The sequence below is a fragment of the Mastacembelus armatus genome, chromosome 4 (genome assembly GCF_900324485.2).
Source record: "Mastacembelus armatus chromosome 4, fMasArm1.2, whole genome shotgun sequence".
NCBI lineage: Eukaryota > Metazoa > Chordata > Actinopteri > Synbranchiformes > Mastacembelidae > Mastacembelus > Mastacembelus armatus.
The window spans coordinates 4,416,725-4,431,674 of record NC_046636.1 but is presented as its reverse complement, the minus strand read 5'-3'; the positions used below and the strand labels follow the sequence as shown (position 1 = coordinate 4,431,674).

The following is a 14,950-nucleotide window of genomic DNA, read 5'->3' as shown; positions in this document are numbered from 1 at the left end:
CATCCTCAAAATATAAATATTTATAAATAAGAAATTTTGTGAACTGCTGCTAATAATGATGCAATGTTCAGTGCTAAATGGGCTATGAAAGAATCTACACCCAAAATATTTAAGATTGTTTTTAATACTCTACATTAAAGTATCATGTATTTCATGTCAATTATTTAAAAATGGCAAAAATAGACTTTTCATTGGACAATAACAGTGGAGTCAGATGTGAAAAGAACCGATACATCCAAGTGTCTCATAGAAGTTTCCTCTAAAAACAGGCTGATACAACAGCTCAGTAGGTCCAATGTTAAGACCTCGTTCATATTTGTGGCTTATTTTGTGGTTTGTTGCACTTTAATTTCTCCTATGTGTGATCTGTGGATGTCTCTCTGTGTGAGCATGTGTGTGAATTTGTAATAGTCCACAGGTGCAACAGTTTCAGTGGATGATTAGAGTGTGTGTGTTTTCCCAGAAGCTGATTGGTTCCTTCTCCTGGCACAGGTGCTTAAAGACCAGCTCCTCTCAACCTCTGGGAGACTTTTCACATCCTCTGGACCACTAGCTACCATGCTGTGCTTTGTTGCTGTTATTTGCCCTGTAAATAGTGTAAACAGTAGTCACATTATAAACCCCTGAGTTGGGGGAGTTATTGTAGGGGTTGAGTGTTTTATTTGACATGTTTTTTTCCTGTATCTTGCATTTTTGCTAGTTTAGGCAAAACTCTGTATGTCATGTATATCTTATTTTTGGATAGAGAAAATCAGTTGAGAGCAAGTCATCTTAGCTCTTCATTGTTTTGTTGGACTCAGAATGAAGGTGTTTGCCAATATTTCCTTTTTTACAAAACATTTCACAAATTAAATCTCATTTCAAAAAGCTTCACTTTACACCGGGGGTGCCACGCCTAGGGGTCTAACACTGTGTAGGGCATTAGGGCACAACATGACTTCTATTAGTGCTTTGTCAGAAAGAAAGACTATGTATGTGGGCTTCAGGGACCCTGAATGTTCACTGCTTCATAATCCAGCTGGTATGCATATAAACCAAGCCGTAATCTGGCACTGACCAGGCAAATGAAGGAAGATTATGAAAAGGAGAGTGTGTGTGTTTGGGTGACAGAACACATGGTGCTTTATAGAGGTAGAGGGCTGGTACCAGGGAGGGTTTGGAGCTGTAAGGAGATCAACAGTGAACCAAAGTCCAACATCATGTTTTTATGTTGACAGATTGGTGCTGAAGTAAAAGCATGTTTGAGTGAGTATGTACAAATGATTTACATCATATTTAACAGCTGTATGTCTGTATTTATAATGTGTGTGCTGGGTTCAGGAGCAGCAGGCTGTTTGCCAACAGCTAAATAAACTGTATGTGTCATTGGTAGCATATTTTATTTAGCATCACAAAACTCAGATCACTTTCCAATGTAAGCAAACAATGCAAAAGGAATTTGAGTGGAAATAAAACACTGACATTCACATTACATTATCACATTATCTAAAGTCAGTTTGTATCATAAAATTTGTCCAGGGTAAAAATTGGATATATCTGTAATAATAATAATTTCTCAAGGTCACCAGATCAGCAGCTACTAATTAAACAGATTGAAACGGTCATCTTAATCAAAGGCCAGAGTTGAGGAAGGGTATCTGTGAGTCTTGTGCTTACACAAAGATTTACTTTCCTATTTACTGTTCTAGATTAAAGTAAACAACACAGTACATTAGATTACATATATATCTTAAAGCTGCTGGGGAACTTATGAACTGTAAGCTAATGACTCCCTCAGGAACTATGAAATATGAAGCACAGTTTAAATTCACATGCGTGGGAGAACATATTAAACTTGATTAAATAATGAAGCTGAAGAAAAAAGGTCTGTGTACACTAGGAATATCCAGCCCCAGTCCTCGAGATCCACTGCCCTGCTTGTTTTCCAACTATCCCTGACATACCAACTGCTGATTACCTGGATCAGGTGTGTTCAATTCAATTCAATTCAATTCAATTTTATTTGTAGAGTAACAATTACAATAAAATTATCTCAAGGCACTTTACGTAGAAACCCAACAAATCTCTTATGAGCAAGCACTTGGTAGCTGTGGAGAGAAAACTCCCTTTAACAGAAGAAACCACTAGATCTGTGCTCTACTGATGAGAGGTTACCTATGTCTAGTATCCCTGAGCACATCCATCAGCTCTGGAGTCTGATCCTGCCCACAGTACACTGGCTGAATGATCAGTGAGAGAGCCCGACGGGTTCCACCAATCCCCCACAGTGATGATCTGTCCCCGCCCAAACTGAGATCTCTTGTGGCCTGTATGTTTCAATGCAAGCATAAATTAAAATTAAACCCCTCCCACATGTCACTATTATGCACAGAAAACAACATTTGTTTTAAAATGTTCTGAGTCTCACTAACATGCTAATATCATGTGGGTAAAGGCTGATAAATCAGCCCAATCAGCTGACTATGCAGCGCAGTGTTTTTCTGTATTGCACAGATACTTAAAATGTCTACCTAGTGCCTCAAATGCATCGGTAAGTAGTAATCCTGCTCCTCAAGGTTGGCAGTAATAAAGATTCACACAGTGATTAACAGTTAACCTCTTTATATAAAAATGTCTTGTTAATGATTAGCAGAAGAAATGAGTAGTGGCATAACTTAAATCCCATGTGGCATGAAACGTTTCTCCAGAATGACAGCTGACAGCTAATTCACAAGATATTCAAGCACTTCATTAAAGCCAACGAGTAATTTAACACACACAGAACAACGGGTGTGGGGAAGAGGAACAAATGAGAACATCCCATTTGCAACAGGAAGTCCCAGGGTTTATGGGCACTGCGGACTTATATCACTTAATTGCTGACAGTTGTTTCAGCCAACATTTCATTTGTTCATGGCCGTTATTATAAAACAGTAAAATAATTCATGTAACATGTTAATGTTTAAGTAGGCAACACCTATTTATTAGATCATCCTGCGTGACGCCACCAATGAACAAAGTAAAAATAAACCCTTGACTTGTAGGTGACTGAGCGAAAACTCTGACAGTTTCTGTATCAGTAACTGATGAAATCGTGTACCTGTGACCGGCCAGTTGACTTTGTGGCCGCGTCTTCTCAGTTCCTCTGCTACCTCCTGGTCGACCCCCTCCTCCAGATTAACACACCACTCATCAGCTAAGTAGACACCAACACCAGAGCAGAATATGACTTTGATTAAAAAAGTTCTTTATACACTATACTGCTTTTATACAAACCCCATTAAAATACATATTATTTGACAGCAAAACAAAATGAATCTTAAATAGTTGATCTAACTACCATATAACCACCACCGTGAACATAATGAAGTATGCACATACATGTCAAGGCATTCATGGCCTATAAATGAAGCACTTTAGTGTTTAAGTATAACTTTTCTTCTAAATATAGTGCTGCTATAATTATTATAAAATGCTATATTAGTATTTTATAATGCTTCATTTGAAAATAAATCTGTTTAACATGATTGTAGGCAGAATAGCATACAGCCAGATAAGAGCTCATCATTAGATAGAGCTATTTTAAATGAATACAAATCATATTTATACCACAGTTTTCTAATATATGAAGGATTATAATGAAATGAAATTAATGTCTGAGTAACTTCTCTAATCAGTGACTAGAGCAACAGGAAGTATATTGTACCACCATCATTTTGGCTAAGCACACATTTACAACACAAATATTAGGACATAATGTTCAACTGTAGCTGACAGTGGGTGTGTGCTGGGTTTATACTGTACATACTTTTGTTGTCATAATGTACGTAGACTCTTGGTGCATCCAGAGCCTGTTGAGGATTCATCCCAAACTCCAACATGTTCAACAACACCTAAACACAAAAACACCACTCATTACACAATTAAGGCTGAACCACAACCATCAAGTTACATTCAGGTCAGTCTGGCAACTAATGTGACTAATATCCAGCCCCCCTTTGCTTTACTTAATTAGTCATATAATAAAAAAAACAATAACAAGACAGCAATAACATTAAAAACAAAAGTCTTTTATTTGCTACACGTCATGCTTGAAATCCATCTATTCTTGAGTACTGCATACTTGGACATGTCCTTGTGGTTGCATAAAAGCTCCCATCACCCCAAGTGCAGCAAGCAGTCTTGGTTTTTGTGATTTGGCTGCAGAGTCAGTGAGGAGTGCAGGGATTATAGTGTGATATGGTCGTTTCCCCCCAGCAACACAGTTAACATGGTTATGACGCAGAGAAAAGTTGGCACCACGATTCTGTGAAGGACATAGAGTTTCCATCATTACATATAAAGGCATAAATCAGCCTTTCCAGTTAGTCCTGTGCTTTTCATAAACACACACAAAAACACAAGCACACACATAGACCATTCATTCCTTTTCTTTTAAGATACAGCAGCATTAATATGCAAAACAGCATAATAAAATAATGCTTCTTTATTAACGTCAAGCTGTCAGTAAATATTACCAAACATCACATTGAACTTGGGAGTCTCACACACACACACACTCTTTTGAACCCATCAGACCTGTAGTGAGAATCCACAATCTTTAGGGACCAGCCCGCTACCAAAGCCCATGTAGTTACTGTTCACAAATGAGCAGGCGTTCCCCTGGCTGTCAATCACACAGAAATAGACCGTGTCACTTCCTGTCATCAGGCCAGGCTTCACTCCCTCCATGGCCCTGCCACAAACACACACACACAGAGAAAACAAATGTATATGACAAAAACAACGAATGGAGAAAACAACACAACAGGCCCTGTGTCAACTCACCAACTAAATTATGCAGCAGAAAACTGACTCAAAATTCTTCAAAGTCTTGACATGAGGGCGATGAGACCTCAATCAATCATTTCTGGCTCAAAGCAAAAGGCAAACATGGTACCTCAGAAGCAGAATACACACTAGAGTGGCATGGTGATGCAGTGGTTACCTGTCACCTCACAGCAAGAGGGCTCTGTGTTTAAACCCTGTTTGTTCTCACTAAGGAACAGTTGCATGTAAGGTTTTACGGTAATCATATTATTGCAGTTTGTGTAAACTGTCTGTAATTTCCTGTTTTCACTTGTTTTCTCTGTCACCTGGTGTAATATGTTTATGTAAATATTTACCATGTTTTCTCTGAGAGACTGGATTTCAATTCATATTTAATTTACGGTACTTTTAGTTGAATCACTCACGATGAGTTATGTTTGTGTGTATGTTAAGAGATCATTATGATGTTTTACATTTTTATAGTCTATTTGTCTTGCAACTGATAAAGGCCTAAAGTCCAAAGTCTACAGTACTGGCCAGCAACCACACATTCTTGCCAAAACACACACACACATGTAACAGTTTAGGAGGAAGAAGGCATGAAGGGCCTGGTTTAGAGGTTGGAGTAGAGGTAAAGGTCTACAGTGCTATCTAAAATCAACAGAGCACAACTGGTACACACTGGTACCAACAAAAACACTGAAACACACACCTGTCCATGCTGATGTGTTGGGCTTGCTGGTGGCTGTAGGTCTTTTCCAGTAAGGTATCCACAGGCAGGGTTACATGGTCCGGATCCCCCAGGTAACACAGAGCGTCTGTCTGTGCCAGACGCACAGCCTCCACCAAAACATGGATATAGTCAGAGCTGTTATGGCCTAAAGCTACACACACACACACACACACACACACACACACACAAAAATGGTTTAATTTTCAGTGCCAATAAATTTGTGCAAATCAAATTCCATGGTGCTCAAAGTTTACACATTTATTGTGATGAAATTATTTCCTCCTCTACTTATTTAGACATAAAAAGAAAATTTCAGAAATGTACATGATGTATACTGTACATAACTACATTTATATAATTTTGTGTCATTTGCAAGATCAACATGTCATCTATATTGTTTGTTTCTTATCTGACTTGAGTATCCGATATCGCCCCCTGAAATTAGCAAACTAAAAGAATGACTATGTGGAGTTTTTAATCTTTTCAACTAATTCCTGCGTTGCCTTTGAATGTGACCAGAGGTGAATGAGAGCCAGTAGTGACATACACATGAGTCAGACACATGATTCATGTCCTCTGGCTACACAATGAGTCTGGCACTTGGTTGGTGTCCTGAGTCAAATTTCCCCAGACTCAGTGGCATGCTTCTTCAGTGCCATAGCATTTACCTTTGAGAGAGAAGTTCTCCAGGATGTTGAGCAGCAGCAAAGCAGCTAGTCCCTGACTGTTAGGAGGAGGCTCCCACAGACGCACACCCTGAACACACATTCAAGTTATTCACCCTGCTGACCGCATTATTAAAATACAGATACAATCAGCATCTCTGTTCACTGACTGCACCTTGTAATCTGTGCTTATGGGAGTGATGACCTCACTGTCGTGGCTGCTCAGGTCTTCTAGGGTCATGACTCCTCCATGTTGTTTGATGACATCAACAATGGCTTGGGCTACTCTGCCCTGATAGAAAGCTGGTTTGCCTTCCTCACCCAGTTTCTGTCGTCACATCAGTCCATCAATCAATCAACTGTTCAATCAATCAACCACTTTAATCCAACCTCTTTTGAACTTGCCGAGCCACCCACAGGTTTTCAAGCCACAAAAAAACATTTAACATAACTATTAGTGTCAGTGCAATCAGTGCTCATGAATGGACAGGAGGATGGGTGAGAACATGTGATTTTCCACCAGAAGGAAGTGACACAATGTCATCACTAATGAATGGCCTTGGAAAAGATTAGTCAGCAAGGGTGAGGGCTCAGATATTGTTTTGCTGTTGTTTCTAGGAGTGTGTGTGTGCATGTGTATGCGTGTGACTTTTCCGGCATTACTGAATTGCTAAAGAATGAGTGTTTGGTGCAGAAATACAGAATCAGTCAAACACAGTGAGGTCAGCCAGAGTTTGTTTGCAGTCTCACTGACAGGAAACTACAGAATGAGCATAGTTTCATAAATATAACCCTGTCTACACTCACAGAAAACAATACTACTCACATAATCTGCCAACATTTTTTGTGTTTAATTTTTTTTTCTATTTTAGTTTCAAGGACTTACCTTCAGTGTACGGGCCAGGGCAGGGTTTCTGAATACTTGTCCATGTTTGGGTGGTTTATTGTCCATCAGCAGGTCTCCACCCAGTTCTTTCCCAGCATTTTTAAGTGCAGCCACACAGTTTGTCCATTGGTGGGCTGTTACCTCAGAAACAGGAAACCCCACCTCTGCGAGCTCCACTGCCCCACTCAGCACCTCCTGCAAGGACAGCTATAGAAAAGGCAGAGGAATCCAGCACTTATTACCTCACAGAAACCATAACAGAGCAGGATGTGTGGCCCATTGTTCTGAAATGCAATCTCAGAAGACTAAAACTGGTTTCTGAAGGCGGGTTTTAAACGAGAGAGAAAATAACATTCATTCAATTAATTGTTATACATCTGAGAATGTATGAGGACACTCATCCCCACTTATCCCTGTCATGATCTGTATTTTGTGTTTCCTGTTTTGTGCCTTTATTTTGAAGGATCATGACGGATTTAGTTTTGTCCTGTTCTGTTTCTCTTTACTTTGCCCTGATTATTTGAGTTGTTTCACCTGTGCCTTGTTTTGTTCTTTTGCTTCATATACCTTTGTTCAACTACAGTTTCTTGCCGGGTTGTCTGCCGAAGACGAACCACAGTCCCCTGCCTGACTAAATGCCTTGCTTGACTTGCCACGATCTAAGCCTGCGTTGCTTTTCCCTTTTTGGATTTTGGTTCATGGACTACCTTGTTTCGGTTAAGTTGAGTTTCCTGTTTCTCCTCTTTGTATGTGTTTTCTGAGTTTCCTCATCATGTCTCATGTTCATGTCCAGTTCCCTTTGTTCATGCATTAATCTTGTCTTGTTCCCCTGTTCATGTTCATGTTTCCCTGTGGTCTGGTGGGTCACCTAATGTGTGTGTGACCCAGACCATCATGTGTTATTCCCCTGTCCATGTTCATGTGTCCCTCGTGGTCTGGTGAGTCCCCTAACATGTGTGTGACCCAGACTTTCATGCTTTGTTTCCCCTTGTTCATGTCCGTGTCTCCCTGTAGCCTGGTGAGTCCCCTAACTTGTGTGTGACCCAGACTTTCATGCCTTTCGTTTTGACCTTTTTCCTGCCTAGCCCTGTATTCTTGCTCCTTGCTTTGTTTTGGTTCTTTGCTTGAATAAAGTTTCCTTTTTGCACTTGAAGTATCAGAGTGGGTGTAATTATTGGTCCTAGTATTAAATAACCCCTGAAACGTGACAATCCCCAAATAGATATGTGGGGATAAAGTATTATTTGCTTTCCTGAGAATTCATACTGTAGGTCTACCTCAGTAAGTTTCACATTTCCCAGACACATTCTGATAGGCCTTTCATTTGGACAAACTGGTGTATTTGCTGATAGACTTTTTATATTTTGATTGTATTAACAGTAATTACAAAATTTCAAATGTCCAACAGTTAAAACATCGACATTAAAAGTTAGTGTTATGTCACACTGATGATGTAATGTTATTAAAGTGCTTTAATTTGATGCCATGACATAAACATCTAAAGAATAATAGCACGTCTGTTGTGACATGCATGTACTGTATTGTTTTGGACAGATTGTATTATGTAGGAAAAGTCCTAAAATAAACACAAACTGCTTTTGACTACATTTCAACATTAGACTGCAAGATTGCTTGGCTTAGCAAGCTGTCACCAATAATACTCTAATTTACCACACTACATCAGATGCCATAATATCTAAAGTTTCTGGTTTCCAGAGACAAGGACTGATGGACTGATATGTGACTTTTGCATCTGAAATGAGAAAGATGTTATTTTCCAGGGACACTACTTCAAGTATGATTATTCTACTAAACTAGTGTAAAATACTAGTTGTAAGGGAGAGGAAAAAGAAAAATGACTTTGCAGTACAGTTTAAGCTATTATTGACAAAAAAAGTTGTGTGTAGTGTCAAGTATTCAAAATGACCCCCGTGGAGAGAATATGGCCAGTGGTCCCAAATTAATTTTACTCAAGAATGCTGCTTTAAATATATGCCCATATTTTTAAGAACGTGTGGAAACCCTACCATAGATTGCTATATTAACGCTGAGTGTTTTGTTCAGTCCTTATTTATATCTCCATGATTTATGTTCAACACAGCTGCTTCTAAGTGTGTTTTCACTTAGGATGTTTATTTCAAGCGTAGTGTTGCATGAAACACACACACTCATAAAAAGTCAAACCTTGTGGCTACCAAACAGCTGTAAGGTATCACACCAGCACGCTGCAGCCCCTGGAACTGTGATGTTCAAGACATCAAAAGGTAACGGAGGAGCCTCAGCAGTGTAACCACATCCTTCCATGAAGTCCAGGGTTTGAGCTCTGGGCGAACGACCACTGAGGATACAGAGAGAGGCTCAGCTAATCATTCTGAGGTAACAAGACAACAGCAGCAGTGAGAGAAGGGTCTCCACCTGCCATTAATCCCCCTGATCTCTCCGGTCTTTCCATCGTAGAACAAGCAGAATGCATCCCCACCCAGACCTGTGCTGCATGGTTCTGTTACCGCCAGAGCAGCTGCTATGGCAACTGCAGCATCTGCTGCATTACCACCACGCTTCAGGACATCTAGACACAAACACGTATCTATGAGTGACTGAGGTGATTGCTTAAAACTGCCTCACTAGAGTAGCTGGATCTACTACACCTTGAGCCAATTTGTACAGCATATTATATAGTTCCTCAGATTTAAAACTGTGTTTAACTTACCTTCAAGACAGTCACTGCTTCACATTTTTTCTTACTTGAACCCAGTGCTAGCCTATGAATGTGAGCAGTCAGGCTGGATTTTACACTTATATGGGAAGGTTTAATCTTGTAAAAACCGCCTCTGATCACAAAATGATCCTTGTCTTCATACTTTAGGGGGAGATTATATCAGAGATGCTGATTATCATGTACAGATCTCCATGCCAACACTCACCCAGTCCTATCCCGGTCGGTAGCGACTGACTGGACGCTACACAGCCGTGTAAACACAGCACCGGAGACCGACGAGAGGAGAAAGTCAAGTCGGTATCCATCCTGATTTAACTACCGGTGACTGGTGCAGCCATCGGGGCTATAAAACCAGGCTAAGTTGAACCGCTTTGGACTTTCAACTTCTCATCGGCTTCGCTGATGTCGATTGAGTTTGCAGAACAGAAAAGCAGATCACAGATTACATGGATGGAAGGGATGCTGAAGTTTCAGCAGCAGAGATAAACGTCAAATGTAGTTTTAGATGGGACAAATAGCTCAAATCAAGATCCCTCCAGCTGTAAGAACATGTGAGAATCACTTTTAATGTTTCAGTGGAAGGTATCATGATCTGTCACAGGTACAAACTTTATTTCTTACCTTGGAAACAATAGTCTCAACACAATGTCATTTTATTAGTTTTTCTAGAGCTTTCAGTCACAGTGCAGGAAGTTGACATGACCTATTAGATGTTTAAACTTCCATTTTATAGACATGTTAATATGAATCTGCTACACATGAATGCTGTTTTATTAAAGCTTTCATATTCAGATAAAAAAAAACTGTGTATTATTTTACTAAAGGCAAATTTTCATTACTGTTTTATATTTACACCAAATGTACTTCAAGAGTGATCATGATGATCATTTGTGTGAAACGTCTGCTTGTTCTTAAGTTGTAAGTTGTTCAGCAGCCTATCAGGGAAAACACTGGTGGTTTTTGTCTTAATACTCTTTGATTTTCAATTGTTTAATTTTTCTGTTACCCATTAAACCCATGTAGGTGCAGATCACCCGTACAGGCTCTGCTGTATCGACCAACAGCCTCTCACTTCCTTTTATGTCTCCGTTTACTCAAAACACTTGGTAGAACATTAACCACTGTGTCTTCACTAGTGTGTCCCTGTGCACAATCCTACATTAATGGCTTCATATGTGTTTTCATGCAGCCATGAGTGTGTGCATGTGCACTTTGTATGTGTGTGTGTGTGTGTGTGTGTGTTGCAGCTGCCTACTGTAAAGTGAAGCAGTGAGAGCACGCAAATGGGTGGAGAGGAGATATAAAGCCTCAACTGTAGCAGCAACCATATGTCAGAAACAGGACAGGTGACGCAGACAGGATCATTCAAGTACGGAGCTTTTAGAAGAAACTACCAAAAAAATATTAGCAGGTGGTGGGAAGCTTTAGTTATTGACAATATATAGACCTAAAAGTGAACACGTTTTTATTCTCACCTGACTTGGAGTGGACAAACTGGACCAGATTAAAGTCCAAACTTCAGCTTTAAAACATCTATCTCTTGTCAGCTCCAGATACGTCAACTGAAAGACCAGCTAAGTGGAGTTTTAGTGGAGGAGACCGAAGAATCAGTGTCAGAATGTGTTCAGGCAGTTTTGCCAAGTGTCTGGGGATCAGTCTGATGCCTCTGTCAATTGTGTGTGTGCTGTGCAACATTCTGCTCTTCTTTCCTGGTGGAAAGGCTGTGGAGAGCGAAAACATCACTGAGCAGGTCTGGTACTTTGGAGGTATTCTGGGATCTGGAGTGCTGGTCAGTACCTTACAATTACATAAGTGATCATTCATTACAGGATTACGTTTATCATCGCTGGCAACATATTTTTTTAATAACTTCAAACAAACGTACTAAATGTTGATGTCATATCGGCATCCGTGTGTATTTAGGGACACAGTGAATTATTATTACTACTCAACAAAAAAATATTAAGGCTGCTACTGACAGTTGTTTTCAATAAACCAATTTGCCATTTCCCTGCTCAATCTAGTAGTCCTTCATTCCATAAAATGTTAGAAAAAATATTTTAAGAACAATGTCTTTAAATTAAAGTTCCTTTATTGATTTATTTAATCAATTAACTAATTGTTTCAGCTCTTTTTTAGATAATGTTGTGCTTCATCAATAAAGAGTAAATGATCACATTAGAACTTGTACAGTACAGCCAGTTCACATAAAAATGCTGGTAATAAAACATTATCATAGAAATGCTTTTGAATAAATATACGAATCAGTTTAAAGACATTATATATTTATTTTAGTTTATCGCACCTTTCAAATGTGTCTGGGGGCATATTTGCAACAAAATGAGAGAGGCTAGCCCTGGTGAGAATTGGAGACGCCTGAACCAATGAGATATTTAGGAACCAGTTATATAATATTTTATCTTAATGTTTACAGTGGGGGATTAGTTCAATTTCCTCCTAAAGGAAAGGAACAGGCAAGTCATCATCTGCCCAGCAGTCACATAACTGTGTGTGCATATGTGTGTGTGTGTGTGTGTGTGTTTTGTCACCAGATGATTTTTCCAGCTCTGGTCTTCCTGGGTCTGAAGAACAATGACTGTTGCGGTTGCTGTGGCAACGAAAGCTGTGGGCGGAGATTTGCGGTGAGCAGACATTTCACCTTCAACCTCTCATCATCAAGAAATTATTATTTTCAGCTGTTAATGGTATTTATGTGCTTTTACTACAAGTTAAAGTGTCTGCTGTAAAAATGGCCTATGGACATTGAACAGGATGGACCAGTTGATTCTGTAATTCATTAGTAGTTTAAAAAAAAGGCTAAAATACTAAATATTATTAAAGGACATAAATGTTATCTATATATTGCTCTTTTCTGAGATGTGGCTCTATAAACTGCAGTGACCAGCTGTTGCAAAAATGTGTAGAGAGAATGAAAAGATCTTTACACTTATTTCTCTTAAAAGTATTTTCAGTAAAATTGGGTCAAAACAAATGAGGATATTAAGCCTTTTTAAAGCATTAACAAAAAAGTGAAAGCCTTTACTGGGTTAACACATCACCTGTAAACTGTAAAATCTAATCAATGGAAATGAAAAAAAAAATACAAAAGCACTTTGTGTACACACACACATACACACACACTATGATTTACACAGCAATAAATGTGTACACACATATACACGCACAAATTGATGAGATTTCCATCACTCTAAGTGACATTCCTCTGATGGGAGTTTCATGTGTTTCTCACACAGAGCAGGTTTTGTGCTGCTGTAGACGCAAAATCTGATCGATACTTCAGGAATGTGTAGGTGTGTGAGGAAAGAATCAGCAAACAAAAACCTGTCACAGAAACACACCCTCACACCATGTCAGGAGCTCTGTGTGGGCTGTGCTCAGTTCGTGCCCCTCAGCCTGGTCTCTGCACACAGACACCATTGTTGTCATTGATTAATATGTTAAAAGGGAGAGTGTTAAATGTATTGATTCCCAGTATGACTAATGGTTCTTTCCTTCATTCTCTGCACTGTCTGCAGATGCTGAGCTCCATCCTGTTTGCAGCTGTGGGTGTGTTGGGGGCTGGTTACTCGGTTATAGTTTCTGCTGTGGGCATCAACCATGGGCCTAAGTGTGTGATTTCCATGGATGGCAACGGGACAGAGTGGGGCACTCCCTTCTCAAATGGGTGAGACAAACTAAATGATGAAGTATTTAAACACTTAACCCTTATGTACTAAATTGTAAATATACAATGCATGGAGGAGGGTAGAAATGAGAGGTTCATTTTACCCTCATTACTTCCGTAAAGGATCTATTTCTTTGGTAGAAAGCTGTTTCAAAAGAAACTGCTCATGGTGAGGCGTGTGGTTTTTATGGGGTACATTGTTTGTTATGTTTCAAGTGTTTTGCTCTTAGAAACAAACATAGTTATTGCTGCTACTGTTGATGTAGTTCACTCTTTTATTCTAATGTACAGTAAATTAATAATAAAGTTACTGCACATTACTAAAGACTAATAAAGTGTCTATAAACTACTGTGTTCTCCCACTTATTACCCTGTGCTTCACCAAACCTGAGCGTTCATAGATTATAAACATACTGTCTCTTCTCACTCTCCCTCCTCAGAGACTACCTGGGCAATCAAACTGCCTGGTCAAAGTGTTTAGAGCCACCCGGGGTTGTGTCCTGGCATCTGTCTCTGTTCTCGGTGCTGCTGGTCATGGGTTTAATCCAGATGGCACTGTGTGCTGTGCAGGTAGTGAATGGCCTGCTGGGAGCGCTGTGTGGGGACTGCTGTGGAGGGGTCAGTATTTACTCAGAGATAAGAATTAAATATTACTAATAATCTCTATTGTACTTTTGCTATTATCACATAAAACTTGTGTCTAGTAAATTATTATATTATAATTATATGTATTTGCTTGCAGGGTGGTGTAAGTGTTACATTTTGAGAGTGAACTAGATGAAAATCTTACTAAAATGTTACTCTTTGTCTTTCAGAGTGATGGAAATGTCTGAGACTTAATTGCAGATGTGAGTCTGAAGCTGGTTGTTTTTCCTGTAGTTATTCTGTTTTTAGAGAATGGCAGTAGTTTGTTGTTTTATGTGCTACAGTAATTAGAGCTCACTGATTACAGTGTGTAAATCATCTAACAACACGTGAAATGACAGAGCTCTTATTTAAAGGGTTTACCGTTTACTTTTTTGCATTAAATCAGTAAATTAAGGTTATTTTTGATACATGGATGAAAAGCAAAGTGTGACCATGAGATATGTTTAGACAAACATAGACATAATACACAAATATGTCCTTGCACCAAGACGCTGAGTTTCTTTCTTCAGATGTTTTTTGTTGCATCACTGCTGCATTTTAGTTTTGTAATGGAATCAAAAGTAGTGAAAAACAGTTTTTATTGCAATATGCACTCTGCTGTAATCAGTGGCTGTAAACAAATGTGTTGCAGTGTCTTTGAACGTCAAAACCTTTGGTGTCAGTGATGTGATACATCATTTGCCAAATTACACACTGATGTACAGAACAGTTTTTGCAATTTTGTTTAATACACATTTACAAATATTTACCTTGTCATGAAGTATAAAATTGTCTGATGTGTTATTAAAGATAATCTTTCTGTAAAACTTGTGACCGCTATTTTGTG

General features: G+C 39.1%; 2 protein-coding genes across 6 annotated transcripts; one reads left to right on the top strand and one right to left on the bottom strand.

Moving 5' to 3' along the window:
* Positions 1-223: 223 nt before the first annotated feature.
* On the bottom strand, positions 224-11,402 carry LOC113139996 (glutathione hydrolase-like YwrD proenzyme). 5 transcript variants are annotated; one of them, XM_026323691.1, is made up of 13 exons: positions 9,997-10,212; positions 9,488-9,641; positions 9,257-9,410; positions 7,073-7,279; positions 6,362-6,514; positions 6,190-6,277; positions 5,501-5,672; positions 4,558-4,714; positions 4,103-4,285; positions 3,788-3,872; positions 3,080-3,175; positions 2,155-2,306; positions 224-1,162 (listed from the first exon to the last, which is right to left on the bottom strand). In XM_026323691.1, exons 1-12 carry the CDS (start codon positions 10,094-10,096, stop codon positions 2,161-2,163), a joined length of 1,695 nt encoding a protein of 564 aa, XP_026179476.1. In that variant the 5' UTR covers positions 10,097-10,212; the 3' UTR covers positions 224-1,162; positions 2,155-2,160. The 5 variants fall into 5 exon arrangements, with proteins under 5 accessions (XP_026179476.1, XP_026179477.1, XP_026179475.1 ...); XM_026323692.2 differs by lacking the exon at positions 224-1,162 and having other exon boundaries at positions 1,361-2,306; positions 6,392-6,514; positions 9,997-10,213; XM_026323690.1 differs by lacking the exon at positions 224-1,162 and having other exon boundaries at positions 1,361-2,306.
* tm4sf4 (transmembrane 4 L six family member 4) lies at positions 11,374-14,684 on the top strand. Its single transcript, XM_026323696.2, has 5 exons — positions 11,374-11,580; positions 12,344-12,433; positions 13,328-13,476; positions 13,917-14,094; positions 14,292-14,684. Exons 1-5 carry the CDS (start codon positions 11,410-11,412, stop codon positions 14,307-14,309), a joined length of 606 nt encoding a protein of 201 aa, XP_026179481.1. The 5' UTR covers positions 11,374-11,409; the 3' UTR covers positions 14,310-14,684.
* The last annotated feature ends 266 nt before the right edge of the window (positions 14,685-14,950 follow it).

What these genes read in the sequence shown, in the direction of transcription:
- LOC113139996 (XM_026323691.1), bottom strand. Translation starts at nt 10,096, where the DNA reads ATGGATACCGACTTGACTTTCTCCTCTCGTCGGTCTCCGGTGCTGTGT. An exon ending in CAACACATCAGCATGGACAG is followed by an intron (nt 4,715 to 5,500) that starts GTGTGTGTTTCA and finishes TGTTTGTGGCAG; the next exon opens with GGCCATGGAGGGAGTGAAGC. An exon ending in CGTACATTATGACAACAAAA is followed by an intron (nt 3,176 to 3,787) that starts GTATGTACAGTA and finishes GTGTCTACTTAG; the next exon opens with CTGATGAGTGGTGTGTTAAT.
- tm4sf4 (XM_026323696.2), top strand. Translation starts at nt 11,410, where the DNA reads ATGTGTTCAGGCAGTTTTGCCAAGTGTCTGGGGATCAGTCTGATGCCT. An exon ending in TTCTGGGATCTGGAGTGCTG is followed by an intron (nt 11,581 to 12,343) that starts GTCAGTACCTTA and finishes TTTTGTCACCAG; the next exon opens with ATGATTTTTCCAGCTCTGGT. An exon ending in GGCACTCCCTTCTCAAATGG is followed by an intron (nt 13,477 to 13,916) that starts GTGAGACAAACT and finishes CTCCCTCCTCAG; the next exon opens with AGACTACCTGGGCAATCAAA.